Below are 16,156 nucleotides of genomic sequence, written 5' to 3' on the forward strand. Positions count from 1 at the left end.
TTACCACAAGGCAAAGAGAAGAAATAATATTTGTTTCGGTCCTCATGTATCCTTCATCTAGGCTAAAGACATCAGAGTTCCCAACATTTCGGTACGGATTTGCTTCACAATTTGGAGTGTGAAGACCTCCTGGAAAGTACTTTTTGAAAACTTCTAGCAATTATATCATGCTATAAATTGCGGCCTACTACAGTGACGGACTTAAAGTCCCATCAAATGCATGGTAACCGTCCCAGTTCAACCTGATCTACACTTTTCAGTTTATTGAAAATTATATATAAATATATTATAAATAACTTAGTTCTAATTTTGCCATATATATATATGTCACAAAAATATATATATGCCACAAATATAAATATATATATATATATATATATATATATATATATATATACTTTTATATATATTTACTTTTACACATTCTCTTACACATGCTCTTAAGTGGATGAGCAGTTTGCTAACAGTTTTATTTTATTTTTTAAATATTTTATTGTATATTATACAAAATTATACAGTTTATATACTAAGCACATCGTGGGAAATAAAGCTAATTTAAATTATGTTAATTGTAGGCACCACAAGCATGTTAATGTATGCTAGAAGATGAAATTCTCTTTCTTTTTTAAAATAGTATTATTAGTATATGTACAGTATATATATCATGTTCACAGTACGTTCATAATATGTGATTTCACATGACCTAGCAATTCAGAAATGGGAACCTGCTGCTCGCAAAAGAACTACGTAGTCGGCAGGATTCGAACCTGCGCGGGAAGATCCCAATAGATTTCTAGTCTATCGCCTTAACCACTCGGCCACGACTACTCTTGAAAATGAGTCCGACAAAATAAATATATATACTATATTACAAGTCATATTCATGTCAGGTCTCTTTATTAAATTATTTCACTGTGACCAAACAATGGTTTGATCAAGGTAATGTGTCCCAAAAGTTTTTTATCATATCAGATGTTCATATTGCGGATCAAACGTCAAGTTAGTATAACGGCATTGCCATCGCAGTGATGGCTTTTATGTTTCCCAGATTATTGACCTATGACAGTATTTATAAATAGCGCCACCAATACTGTTATACTGCTAATTAAAGGTCATTATACTGGCTCAAACTTGTAGCCATTCGATCTATCTGTACTGAAGGTCAAGTTGCAGATTTAATACGTGCATATTTTAATTTTGATTGTTCGTGATTGCTATTCCGGTTAGTTTTCTTCGTGCAATGCTTAGGTTGATGGTACTTTTTATTTGTCTTCTAGTAGCTAGTACTACTACTATATTGGTTATATTAGTCTCACAGAAAAGTTTCTGTCGATCCCACATTGAAAATTGTAAAAAAAAAGCTTGCCGTCGGTAGTTTTTCGTGAAATATATTTGAGCCATTTTTTTTTTTTTTTTTTGCAGCAAACGATGAACCGGGTCATTTTAATACATCATTTTGCAGTAAATATTAATTACGCTCGCAACAGAATATCATAATTTCAACATTTTGTAGCAAAATTGCGGAAATAGATCTTAGTAACCTTTTTGAACGTAGGCTACCGTAACGTTACATACCGCACATTAGCGTCTCCATACTGATCTATAAACACTGATCGTTAATGATTTTACTCTAGAGTGCAAGCGTTGTTTTTCTTGTTACAGACTGTTCATTTTGGGTTTTTTTTAAGTTTCATTTGCTCGTCCGTGTAGCCTAATATTATCTTAGATAGGCTATATCGAAGATTCGCTACATATGACACATTACAGTTTATAGCAATGTAATAGCTGGCTGAATTTAATGCACAACCATGCATTGCCCGCATGCGAATTTTAGGTTCACACTTAACGAGCTTGAGCAAGACCCGCCTCAACAAGGTGGATGTGCAATATATAGGGGACGCTCTCAACATAATCCGGATGCCGCAGGGTTTCCACACCTTCACAATATTATCAGAGCAGCGTTCTGTTGAATGTTCGTATTAACTTACGAGAAATGACTCTTAATGCCGATAAACTTTAAATTGTTGAAACCATAACTTTAAGTAACCCTATAATACAATATTTCACCAAATGATAGCGGTTTCGGTTAATTCAGCGCGTAATTTTTTTCAGTTCCACCCACCCACCCTCCCTCCCACCCCCCTCTCTCTCTGCCCCATTGAAATTTGCGTATGCATATAACATGACTATCATGTCACGCTAACGAGTCCTGGCATCGTTTTATGATTTTCCTCAATATACGTATAATACTATCGAAAATTTACCAAAATCAACGCAAGAAAGCCATATGTACTTTCAGTTCAGTCTGCAGACAGCCAATCAGTCATGATCAGTGCCCTGTTACTGATCGCCCAAGGCTGTGTACCTACTGGTATAGGCCTATTATACACTACACTGCATTATATATTTCACTTTTCCCTTTGTCTATTATCGCTGAATTACGATAATATATAAAGGGAACAAAGATGCCTACATGCCTGCTGAGCAAGCAATTATAATGTAACGCTTTATAGTGGAGTACCTTTCCTTGTTTGCACTGCAGTATTATAGTGATTGTGTGATTTCATGGTTTTTAAATAGAAAGTGATGTAATAGAGTTTATAGCCACTTGCAGGAATGTTGAGTATATACACGAGGCTCTCTGCTGATCTGTTGACGTTTCTTTATTGGTTATTTCCTGCTCAGACCACCGATCAAGCCATGACACCAAACCTTATATATATATATATATATATATATATATATATATATATATATATATATATATATATATATATATATATATATATATATATATATATATATATGCAGTGGTATAAAGACTGGGCAACACATGTGTGTCTAGTATTATAACAAACATATACAATTGCTAAATTTCAGGTCTTCGTTCCTACAGGGAGTTGTTATGGCAACTCCCTGGTTCCTCCTTCTAGTTAACATTCACTACGGTACTGAAACAAATCTCTCGGAATGCATTTGGTCAGAGGAGGGGTGGGGGAGGGGTGGGGTGGGTAGGCGAAAGGTGGATGAATCTACAGAGGCCCGTCCCCCACTTTGAGGAAAACCTTGAACTGTCCCTTTGTTATTTAGTGAAAATGGGATTTTCTATTTACGTATTTTTAGATAAGTAAATGTACCTGAATTCCTGAAAGAGCTTGTAATGAACGATTGGTGTTAAAATTTGTCTAATTAGGAGAGTTTTTAAGGTTAAATCCCTCTTGCGCAAACTTGTTTGTCTACTGTTTTGCAATCTTATTAGTCAGCCAATCTCAATAAACCAGGGGACTATTTTCTCATACTTAACTTTAAACGGCGGACAAATGGATGACGTCATGAAATGTCTATTGACTCTAAGGCAGACGACACGCATGACGGATCTACGGTGGTCCTGAAGAGACAAACGAGTTGTAGACTTACTGTGTTAGTATAATACCGACAACACTACAACTCAGTGCCCTTCAAAGCCACCGTACCATTTTTTCATTTTTTATTTGATTCGATATTGAATCACTTACTACTTACAATTAAATGGCAAGCTATGTGTTTGTCGTATACAAACGACCGGGAAATTAATGCACTAAGTGCACCAAAGCCGATCCCAAACTTACCATATTAGAAGTTTGCCGATTTTTTCCTGATTGGTTAGTGCGACCAGAATTCATCAAATCAGAAAGGAGTTAACTTTCTTTTTCTTTTAACTTCGCCGTAAAGTGTTATTTTCGATTGTTATATCTGTTTCATATTGCTTCACGGATTTGGATTTCTTGGTGTAGCCTATACTATTTTTATTATCTTTTGAGGACGTCAAGTCACCGTATACACGTCAGTACGTGATATATACAGCAGGGGGAAGTCTGGTAACACGATAGAGACAGAATTAACTCAAACCGGGGGAAACCGTAACAAGTTTTTCCTGATCACATGCAAGGTTTGACAGGATATATATCTAACCTGTTTGTAAATGTTACCGTACTTTACTGAACGGTCCTCTTCTTCATTACATATATGTTCTAGCACACGTAATGAGCTCATTTGTGCAAAAAACCTAAGTACTAACACTTTTGCAATTGGACCAATCACATCTGTGCAGTTTGCTGTCTGCCAAGTTTGAATACCGTTGAATATGTGTTACGCTGTCTGATTAGGGAGCTGTCACCGGGTCTGACTTACAACGGTGTTTCCGGTACTCCATGGTTAATCGGTCAAAGCACGGTCCTGTTTATCTCACGATTCAGTTCTTCACGTCAGAAATATGCTTGTCAGCAGTATTTGAATATTTTGTTTGCCAGTGTGATTGTGTACTACAGACATAACGTCCTGATCTTACACCGGTGCGTGGAGTTACGTATATATAGCCAGCTGTCAATATGGTTCCCTACCTCGCAATATCATCAATCGGTTCCAAGTGTGGGAGAAGAGGTCGTCGAAATGCGATGGGCTATATTCATATCGGCATATCGGTTACTGACTTGAAAGAACTGATATATCGTTCTGCTGTTAATATAATGAATGACAACGACTTGCCCGAACCGTGTAACCGGCATAACACTTGCAATGAATCCACGCAAACACTTTCATCACAGAACTATAGTACAGTTTGCGATGATGATAGCTTACGTCATTTCGCCAACTTAAACTAAATTCTCACTACCGTCCGATATATGTAAACGGAATGAAAAACCGTCATCGTCTTAAAACGCAGGCCGTTGTCTGATGATACGAACTGTTCTTCTGTTCTCGATATGAAGCTGGTCGTTGCTGATATCGACATAGGATGCTGTAACATATTTTTTTGGTCAACATTATATCAAGGCAGGGGGTGGGGGGCGTTGGGGTAGCACTTTCGAAGTTTCTTATTGGTAGACCGTACATGTAATATCAGCGCTGTATACGGTTGTCTCTTACGCCGGTATTATATTATTGCGCAAGAATCTTCAATTTGTGGAATCCGTTACACTTTATCCATCAAATAAATCATCAAATGGTTTGGAATAACCGAAATGGAAATCTTGAAAAGCGCTAGCCTTGTGTGGCACTTAACAAGTATATTTGCTTCATCTCTGTTGTTTTCGTATAAAAAAAAAACTGATCATTTTCTTCAATATTTCAAGAGACTGCATTGTCACTGGTATTGATCGTGTCAAGAATGACTGAGTCTTAATATACTCGTGAAGTTTGAATTGGAAGTGTTGTTAAATGAATTTACCACCAATCCGCTCACATAAAATGTTTGAAACATTTTCTTTAAATACAGCACAATTTCAATGAATGGGTTCAGTTGTATAAAGTGGTAGAAAAAGATACAATGACTTTTACAGGAAGTAAATATTAAGATTATAATTATAAAGTGAAAAAAGATGTTTGGAAGCACCCATATTTGGTTAAAAAACAGTCGGGAAGGACTATATATATTCGTGGTGTCGGGCCTGGTGACTATAGCTAATCAATAGAGCTTTTGTGCTATCAAAGTAATAACTTTGTTTTTATTTTACTTTCTTTAATCCATTTTTGCCCAGCCCTTCGTCTTTATGAAGATGGCATCTGAAATATTTCCTGATACATTAGAGATTATCAATCCAGGGTAAAGTCAAAGGTCAACCCGGTTCCTTTCATTTTCCTCTCGTACAAGTCATCAAATGCATCGTTCTGGGCTACAGTGAAATAGTTCTTCCAGTCTCCAACTTGGCCTGTTATTAAAGTTGAAATTCAATATAAAATGGGAAATTATATGATCACAACAAAACTATTAATACTTCATATTGTTTAATTGCAAATAATATTATTTGGATCTTCCTCTTAGAGATAAATAAACGCCCACATGTCGTTTTTAATGAAAGTGGGAAGCCTTGAACAGTTGAAGAGATATGTTGATTTCTTCAAGTTCCATTTTATACCGAACTTGGAGCTTTCGAAAAACGTTGGAAAGATATGTAATACATTTTCATAACGTATATAAGCATATCCTATACATATAACCCTCGTGTTTGAATTCAAAACCGGGAAGATTTACAAATGACTTTGTCTTTCCACCCCCTTCCCCCAAATGAAAGTCACGTGTCCAACTGCCCTTTGAAAATTGTGTGCCCCACCGCCCCCCCCCCCCACGACCTATTGAACTCTCTGATTGAACTCTCGGAGTCAAACCCGGATAGTCGATGTTGAGTCAGACCCGGATATTCGATGTTGCGCCGACCATTGAAGTATTATTGTTGTGCGCGTGCGCGCTACAATATTGGCATTACTAGCCAAGTAAACGAAACCTACATAGCTGGGCGTTGATACTTTAATGTTTCATATAGTCTCTGTACATTGCAGTTTCAGAGGCTAACTGCGTAGCCAACTTATTCTGAGCCTGTCACGGGGCTCACAAGCGCCCTCACTTTGTATAGGTATGTACATGACTAAACTCCCTGGTGTGTTGTCCGCCCACAAAATAACACCGTGAACAACCGAAAAGTTCTTCCTAATACTGCAAGCACTCCACGCGCACTATAATGTCCTGTTTTTACAGAATGATGTGTGGCATATGTCATATGCCACCACGAAAAACCAATCGTTCCATAAATACCAAAACCCAATATGAGATGTTCCAAAAATATGTTACTTTATTCAGATTGTTGACGTATTTCCAAGAGGGTAACAAGAGTACCAAAAAGGGGGGGGGGGGAGGGGGATTATCACTAATTTTTGACGTTTTCCACAGTCAAAGCATCTTGCTAAATCGGGTTATTTTTTTAGATTTATGACGGTAGAAAGTCACGATGTACGGTGTGCAAAACCTTTACTTTCAGAGTTTTACCGTCTTATCTACGTTTATACTATAACTTGACAAAACGGCAGATTTCGGATTTTTTTCACCGTTTGAGTTTGTGTTTGCAAGTCGTCAAAATGTGGTGTCACTTCCATATACGTTTCCGTATACTATTTAAAATTAACAGTATACAATAGCGTTAGGCCTATATGTTCTCACCTTTTCTAAGAAAGGAACGATTTCCTTGAAGTGCATGTTTGAAAGAAGCCTCTGAATGATCTGGGTTGACCTTTGGGTTTTTCTTCATAGCATTGAACGATGATTTCATGACGATGTCGTCAATGGCTTCCTCAGATAAGGGTCGTTCAAGAAACTCGCTAATCTGTATCACTGAAGCACGTAAATCCTATATCAAAGAAGAACACAACAAAATAAAACTGACCATCAGGCAGTGGAATGCTTTAATGTAAGTGGATACCACCAATACACAAGTAAAGAATAGAAGAGTTTATTCAAAGAAACTTACGATAAATAATTATTACTTTGACAATCCAAGTTTGACGAACTATATGGACAATTTAGAAAACTATCTTTGTTCCCAGTAATAGAATACGAAATGAGTTAATGATCCCCACCCTCGCCCCCTCACTCTCACCTCTGCATGCCTCTCTAACTTTCGTTTTCTGTGATATTGAGTTGATTTGAAACATCACAGAAGTAAATCTAATCGAAATGTAATTTGCAACTTTTGAAAAACGCAGTAGTCCAAATATGCAAATTAAAAAAAGAATTTAATCCAGATGGATTTTTTTTTCATTTTGGTTAATGAATGAGAACCATGATGAAATTCGTTTTTCATTTCATATTTTTATCGTTTATTTTCGAGATAACAACACTTGAAGTTGGCACGTTTTGCAGCGGAAGTGAACTTGAAGCAAACAGGTATGATGGTCATATAGATACAAACTGATTAAAAAAAGGAAACATGTAAAATGTCCATCAAATTTGTTTCTTCATACTTGAGATGCATAAGTATTTGAACATGAGTATACGCTACACATTCCGTAAACAACTAAAGGCGGTGCTGGAACCCCGTAGGTCAAATCGAGATCAAGGTCAAATTAAGGTCAGATCGAAGTCAAGGTCCGATCAAAGGCCAAAACAAAGAAACCAAACTTGGGCATCCTGATAAAATTTCTATGTATATATCGTATTCCGATTCACGTGAGAGCAAAGTTATTATTTGTTTACTACTTTGATTTTCTATGGGGAGCGCCCACCCACCCCTTGTCACACCCCCCGCCCCCCCCCTGCGGACGCCCATACTTTTCAACTAACTCGTTGGGCATTGGAATCATGACCCAAGAGCGCCAGAAGCTATTCATTAATACTCGTACAATGTGAAATTATGAAATAACCTTCACTGAACGAACAGGTTATTTGATGCTTTTCTCGCTTAAATAAATGATCCACTATATACCGGCATTTGATTAATTTAGCTGAAGTCTGCCGTCCGTATGGTTTAGCTTTCCCAATTTTTCTAAGGAACTCTATTGTTTGCGACATTTTAATGGTTTACCTGCTAAAAATGATGGTATATACTTCAGTGCGGTTGACCTATGGATACCGTAACCAACCCGCAATACTGTAAACCTACATAATACCCTACCGTATGTATATATGTACAGGTATACAGTGAACTCTCTTGACTACACAGTCACATATACCTTATTGGCTATGTGTGATCTATTACTCATCAAACTTCAGGACATGAAAGTCGATGCCAATTTCATGTTTGCTAATAATAATATGTAAAAGTATAAAAGTTAGAGGGGCCTGATGTTACCCTTAGCAGGATCTTGTTCGAAGGCGAACTGAAAATAAAAACAGATTCGGGATCACATTAAAACCATAGACAGATGCATGTATGGCCACGCAGATAACTGTCTGTCAATCATGACAAAAAATTGAGTTGTCTGCATGGTTATGCAGCTCTCTAGTTTAAATATGTCCTAAATTTGTTTTTGTTACAGTTTTGCCTTTGAAGAAAGATCCTGCTATGTATATAGGATGGAAACGACAGGTCCGCTACCTTATATTTTTCCACCTACACATATTTTTGTGTAACAGTATAATCAGTTTGTTAACAGTTTTTCTCGTTCTCAGAAATAATAATAATTTGTGTCAGTGTCACCGAATGTTTTTTTTTTTTTAAATTTCTTCTGTATAGGATGCAACGGTCAACATATATACCTCAATGCCTCACCCACACGGGCGTTACCTCATTCCCGTGCACATGAAATAATAATTTCTATAGAAATTCTATAATAGGGATGCTATATAAAGCACTTTAGCTCACTTACTGTAGTAAAGTCCGTTTCTTTGCAGAAATCAGTATTGGCCATATGCGATGGTTTGATGGAAATTAGGTTTAAGAATTGAATATGACATAAATGATCGTATCAAATGTGTGTTAACTCAAAACTTGATTGGGATAGCATATATTAGAACGACGATACGTACATATCTCTCCTCTACGTACGCACTCAAACTAACCTAAAGCTTGCAAAAGTTGGTATACATTTTAGCACTGCGCCCCCACTGACCCACTTCAGGGTCAACACCCACTGCCTCTACCTTTCAAATCTGCCATTCTCAAGGCTTACAACTATAATTCCTGGGTATTTTTTTCAATCCCCTGTAATCTCGTTGGTTAATAGTCTATACGTCATTTGTGACGTATGGACGTTCATATTTCTTCCCATTTGTCTGATTTCTTCCATGGGAAGTCCCCCAGAGGACACAGGTGCGCTGTAGTAGCCCAGGAGGAATTGATTGAATTTTGCACACTTTAGTGTGTGGGTGTAACAAGTTACCAATGACCAGGATTTAGTGTTGTAAAGTCGGGTGAGAGGGCCTTGGCCTTGAACAAGAATCCAAACCTAAAACTTAGGCGTTTGGATGAATGAGTACATGCTTATCAAAAGTTCACAAGTTAACTATCAATTTTGTGTCAGTTCAAAAAAATTCAGTAAAATAGATGGAAAAGGTTGAGGTGGGAACAGTTATTGTCAAAAACGGAATGTTTTAGTAAGAGGGCGATATTTGTTTTATTGTTCTACAAATAGTTTCTCAATTTTACCGTCATGAACATACCTTCTTCAGATCTTCGTATTTTAAAAACAGAAGATTTGGTTCGTCCCTTTTGCTCCACCAAGAAAGTACGTTGTCAAACCAAGACCCTCGAGGAACTGAGAACAAGAAGAAGAATAAAAAAAAAAAGGAATACAATGAGAAGTATAGATAAATGATAATTAAGCCTAAAGGATCAAGAAATAAATCAAATTATTTGTTGTTATTGTATCTGGATTCTCGTTAATTTGCAAAGTTTATCATTAAAAAATGTGGTATTTTCATTTAAATTATTTTTAATTTTTTTTTTATAAATTAATTAATTTTAATAAATTAATTTTCATGTGTAATAAATCTATGCAGAAAGACAAAGAAGAAATCAACATACTGGCTCCTCTGGTAAAATCATGGAGGAATTCCGACCATACTTTGTATTGAGGGCAGTTCACCGTGAGACTACAAAAATTGAAAAACGACACAGCGTTGTCCTTTGGGTTTCTCGACACGTAAACTATTTTGGGCTTCTTTTCTTCAATTTCTCGAGGCAAGAACTCCATTGGAAGCTGCGTCTTCATTAATCGCGGTGAGGGCTTTTCCTTGGCCACTTCGTACATTCCCGGGGGCTGTTCGGCCTTCGATAAAAAAAACCCACAACAACAACAAAGAAACAGTGAAATGATAAAGCATAAAATACATAAGCAAGAAGTATACTGAATCAGTATAATATAATATTACCCTTATATGAAATATTTGTTATGTGAGGGAGGGGGGGGGGCAGAGATAAAGATTGGGACGATATTGATGGGGTCGCCTGTGTTAATAGACCATCCGATCCTATAAACATAAAGTTCGTACATTCTCGGGGGCTGTTCGGCCTTTCGGTAGGTAGCTCCCAACCCTCCCCAAAACGTGAAAGGAACTGACGGAGGAGCGATCGATAGGAGAAGGGAAGGGGGTGGGGGCATGCGTATGGGGTCGTTTGTGTAATATGCTCCAGTATGGGAAAGTATGCATTACCTAGGCATATCCGTACTACGCACATGTCTTGGTACAGCTGCTGTGAACTGCCTCTGTTGTTTTGAACGAAATCAGTTTTAATTCCTTACGCAGTGTTAAATTCAATCAGTTTATAATAATCAGCAGTTATTTTTTCCCCTTATTTTTACGACGTTTAAGCGATCACAAATGTGGGAAAAACCCACACGGCTTGTGAAGTAGAGCTTACATGTCGGGTGGCTTCCAATTTAACATTTTAACTCAAATTTTGAATCTTTTCCATTTAGAAAGTCTTTTCAGATGAGAAAACCGTACTAAATTGCTCTTGTTTGAAGAACCCACCTTACTATGATCCGGCAGGGGATCAACCCAGATTCTTAAGCCTCACTGCTTCAAATGCCACCGCCTTTCATCCACTCGGCCACATCACCGGTATATGCTGTTATACCGTAGTCCATTATTTCGTTGAACATAACTACACATTATTTCCAATATAGGGCACTTTGTTGCAAGTATGCCCGGAAGGTTGCTTTTTTTCAACTTAATTTATGTAGAGAGGGAGGTTTATATTCATGTATTAGTTTTTAGTCTTGAATTCTTAAAATTATAGTAGGCCTATATACAGCTGACAGGAATGGCAATGTTGCCTTTTTTTCTTTTTTCTTTTTTTTGGGGGGAGGGGGGGGGGCAAATAAAATAATAAACTATATATTGTTAGTTTGTTGCTGGATTGTCTCAACAGAGGAGCAAATGACGAATCAATTTGTTTTTAGATTAGATCTACCGCTCTTGATCAAATACACAGGCTTTGTCCTACTTTATAGTCTAGCCTTCCTGGCATACAAAAGTCTTGGCTTGTGTTATAATGTTTGTCATTGAAGAATTATAAATTGCCAGCTAACTGCACCATTTATATGGCATAATTATATGTAGTTCGAACAAGAAACAAGTGTCCTATTAACTTGATTGCTATGGAATCACATGGACCACTTTCGCAAGCATTACTTTTTTTTTATTCCAAAGTTTTTATACTTCCAAAATCATTTACAATACAGTTGGACTTATCATGAGAAATGACGGTAGCGTTTAAGTAACATTGCCAAGTAGTAAAATAATATGATAACTTGTGAAAGTGCTTTTTTTCTTCTTCTGTCTTCACAATTTGTACATAATTTCTGTTATAAATGCCTTACCGTTTCTTTAGAGAAGCTTTGAGGCATTTCCAGAAAAGGTGCTTTCAGGAAAAGGTGATCTTGGAGGTTAGATGTAGTTCCGTCTTCTAAAATTAAGCAAACGATATGTTGTACCCAAGTAGTACCTGTGTAAAGAAATAAAAGTGTTGATGCGAACGCATCTCACATTACATTCATTACATGCTTAGTGTACATATGTTTACTCTAAACATTAAATTATTTCATATTACGTTATTTAAGGAAATGAAGTCCAGTTGTATATAGTCCAAGAAATAAGTAGGCCTATCTGAATTTACACATCTGTACATTTCTTTATATATGATAATTTACCCCCACATAGAGAGCACGGACACTAAAACCAAACGACTTGATCTATATTCAAGCCCACGTACCCCCCCCCCCCCCCGCCCCCACCCAGTCCACCCCAGTTCACGTACCCCAGTCCACGAACCATAGTCCACTTACACAGAGGCAGTAATCGTATGTGATCATAACGGTGTTACGTCTATGGTAGGCCGAAGTGGACAAAAGTCTGGAATTTATGCAGACATAACTTCGGATTTAATGCCAGCATATCTTCGATTTAATTCTAGCATATATGCGATTAAATGCTAGCATACATTCTATTAAATGCTAGCACATATTCCGTTTAATGTTATAGCTTATCTGTAATAAATGTAGTAACACATATTTGACAAATGGCAGAGCGTAAGAAAACAAAGCTCGGCCACATCCGTCAACAATTCTTCAAACAGCCAATCACTGTTCTTGTAAGAGAATTTAGTAGTAATGGCGGTACTCGTACAAACTAAGTTAGAAACCACTGCTATGTTACACATGTGGGTGATTACTGTACATTCCTTTATACAACGCTCATTTGGGATACCACACCAATCACAAAACAGAACCACTCAAATTCGAGAACCCGCCATGTATTACCAGCATTAAATCGAATTTATGTAGCATTAGTCTCCGATCTTTGAACACTTTTGCCAACCACATAGGCCCATGTCAAGTGAGTATCACGGGACCCTTCGATAGGGAATGAATACTATACATAACTGTAAACTGTGTATGTACCAAAGGCAAAAATACTACATATAAATATGTTTGCATGATACCCGGGTCAGGAGACTGTCTTTATTTTTAGTCTTCGACTATATTTCAGCTTATACTGGTAGCTCAAAGTAGCTGGTTGTATCTGTAATGAAAATCTGTCTGGTAAAACCGCTGTTAAAATGGTTTTACAGCTTACGAAATAATCAACTAGCATTTCCAATATATATCCCCGTAAACACGTATATGTATACGTATATATATATATATATATATATATATATATATGTGTATATATATATATATATATATATATATATATGTATATATATATATATATATATATATATATATGTATATATGTATATATATATATATATATGTATATATATATATATATATATATATATATATATATATATATATATATATATATATATATATATATATATATATATATATATATATATGTTTGCCAAATTTAAATTTCGACCTTTCCAGCTTACTGCACTAATAGCTCAGTGAAAATGACACCGTTCTATGCAAGGTTCACATCAATATTCATTATTTTCACTGACTTATCTGTCGTTAAAAAAATTGAGCTGAATAAAATTCGCCAGATTTGTTAACGAGTCCGTAGATCTTCAACTTCAACCAAAATTCGCAAGCCCCGCCCAACCGATCATGCGCCAACCAAATCTCTCTGTTTTATTTAAATTAAAGGCTTTGAAGACTCGCCCCAAACCGCGTGCGGCCATCTAAAAAGTTAACTTTCTGTTGCTTGCAAGTGACGTTTTGCTCGTGTCGCTACAAAATGCAGACAGTAATGAAATGTGATACATTGTTATCTTTATCTAGAACTGAGATGTCCATCGCTGCTTTTTACACTGTGTTGTGGGTAATGACCGTAGCTGCATGTACTGACTGTGCACTATGTGTCTAATTACCGACGGTAGCAACTGTGTGTGTATTTTCTGGGATCGATTGTGGTGTGTAACACTTCTATTACACCTCATTCGCAACTAGGTCAGATTACCGGCATGAGACGTTTCTTTGTGCGCGAGTCTTCACACCATTTAAGACCGTTAGGCCTAAGACTATACTTCCACTTTCGTGGCTAGCACTTCTCTTGAATAGTTTCTTTCTCTCGGTCTTAACGATGTAGCTTGCGAAATTGTGTCATTTCCTTCCATTACAATGAATAAACAGGTGTTCTCAGACGTTTCCTTCGTGGAATTGTATACAAAGTTGATGATATGAGTATAGACTGCGTTCAAATCTTGATCGGACTGCATGTGTAGACTATTTTGTTTACATTTGTGTAATGAACATGCTGACATGGGCTGTCTCAGTGATTTAACGGTAAATTGTTCGCCACATTAGGGCAACAACAAATAAATTTCTTTCTTTCGATTTCGACAGCTTTTCTCCATTAAACCCACCTGGTCAGAGTGCATTTAGAATAAGAAACATCGAATCTAAGTTTGTTTACCGAAATTCATCAGCAAGCAGGTATTGAGACTTTTAAGTTGAAGTTATACATTACCGTTCCCGGTTGACAAGATATTGTACCATTTAAAATATGCTCTACTATTCATTCACAACCATGTATGTTGAATATAAACTTACCCGATTTCGGGAATGTGATGAGAAAAATATCATCTGGTCTGACTTGAAAGTTCATAATATCTGGTATATAACTGCGTGATATCATCTTCTGAAACACGTGACCTTCATAATCATACGTCACCTCCTTTGCATAATCTGGAAGAGTCGACCAGAGTGAAGCTGCGATGATAACAGGAAAAAGAACATGTTTTTGTCATAAAGCAATATTTATTCAATTTACAAAGTTTAGAAGGCACATAATATATACATACTGAAAGTGAACAAAACTGCTAATCCACGTGGCCATTCCCTCCTTAACACTTAACGCATGATATGGCACCGTTTATGGTTTAAATTAAGCAGCCTCACATAACTAAAAATTATGAGGCTTGCGAATCGTTTTCAATTCTTTTTTTTTCCATTGCATTGTCCCCCCCCCCCCCCCCTAAACAAAGAAAAGGGAGAGGACATCGCTTACAACAGGGTTTCCTTAACTTTATCCCCCACGAGCCCCCAGTGCTTCGTAAAAGATCAAGTTCAAAGTATAATAATGTAATGAAAATTGCACGGCACGGTACTACTATGGCAACATATGCGCGCGAACAGAGTTTGTCGATAGGTACGATTTTTGTGCATTACTAAATTATATGATATTTCACATTTTAGTTCAACAAAAAGTACTCTAGTTTTGACTTTCAGAAACGTCTCACGAACCCCCTGGGATGGACTCACGCACCCCCTAGGGGTTCATGCACCCCAGTTAGGTAACCCCTGGCTTACAACATCAAGTAACATGAATTGTCACATGTAAATGTATACTGAGAATTATGTTTTAGATTCATCCTTTCCCCTTTCCCCCTTCCCTCATCCTATTATTTCTCGCCATAGTTTTTATATTTCCCTTCTCCCGTGTATGTATTTAGGTAAGCTATAAGTACTTACGTTTAGTGGAGTCCGCCATTACGTATCGCCAAACCTTAATGTATAGCCGGATGGTATAGTTTATATGCACTTGGAATCAATAGCCTGCTGGCACGTCAACGAAATGCGATGCTTGCTGTCTCGTTATATGCAGTGATATACACGAGTGACTTTAGGACATGCATATTAATTTTACAAACTGGGGGCATAGACTCAGCACCGTATGGTCATATTTGTCGAGCCCATATAGCTATAACTGTATGTTTTACAAGATGAGGGTAGGCCAAGAAAGAAACAAAAGTATCAAGGCGGAAAAAGAACCTCCCACTAATGATTTATGAAAATACTCCCTAGATGAAGGTTGCTTCAAAGTAGAATAAGTGATCCATTGTTTAATAAAAAAATAGAAAAATAAGTTCGAGAAACCATACAAAACCTATAGTTATGCATTACACAAAGTATTCCTGGCTGATGCCAATAAACCAAAGGTCAGAAGAAA

General features: G+C 36.9%; 2 protein-coding genes and 1 non-coding gene across 3 annotated transcripts in view; 1 reads left to right on the forward strand and 2 right to left on the reverse strand.

The window, feature by feature from the left end:
• LOC139958688 (unconventional myosin-Id-like) overlaps positions 1 to 16,156 on the forward strand; it is a 260,444-nt gene that overhangs the window by 163,554 nt on the left and 80,734 nt on the right. The window lies entirely within an intron of this gene.
• On the reverse strand, positions 747 to 828 carry Trnas-aga (transfer RNA serine (anticodon AGA)). Its single transcript has one exon. It is a non-coding gene; the product is annotated as a tRNA-Ser (tRNA).
• LOC139958923 (sulfotransferase 1B1-like) lies at positions 3,520 to 15,817 on the reverse strand. The gene is made up of 7 exons (XM_071956367.1): positions 15,679 to 15,817; positions 14,758 to 14,916; positions 12,073 to 12,197; positions 10,272 to 10,515; positions 9,908 to 10,002; positions 6,971 to 7,157; positions 3,520 to 5,687 (listed from the first exon to the last, which is right to left on the reverse strand). The coding sequence occupies exons 1-7, from the start codon at positions 15,695 to 15,697 to the stop codon at positions 5,572 to 5,574; spliced, it is 945 nt and encodes a 314-aa protein (XP_071812468.1). The 5' UTR covers positions 15,698 to 15,817; the 3' UTR covers positions 3,520 to 5,571.

Source organism: Apostichopus japonicus, chromosome 18 (assembly GCF_037975245.1).
Source record: "Apostichopus japonicus isolate 1M-3 chromosome 18, ASM3797524v1, whole genome shotgun sequence".
In the NCBI taxonomy this organism is placed as follows: domain Eukaryota; kingdom Metazoa; phylum Echinodermata; class Holothuroidea; order Aspidochirotida; family Stichopodidae; genus Apostichopus; species Apostichopus japonicus.

What these genes read in the sequence shown, in the direction of transcription:
- LOC139958923 (XM_071956367.1), bottom strand. An exon ending in TGATTTTACCAGAGGAGCCA is followed by an intron (nt 10,003 to 10,271) that starts GTATGTTGATTT and finishes TCTTGTTCTCAG; the next exon opens with TTCCTCGAGGGTCTTGGTTT. An exon ending in AATACGAAGATCTGAAGAAG is followed by an intron (nt 7,158 to 9,907) that starts GTATGTTCATGA and finishes TCTTTGATATAG; the next exon opens with GATTTACGTGCTTCAGTGAT.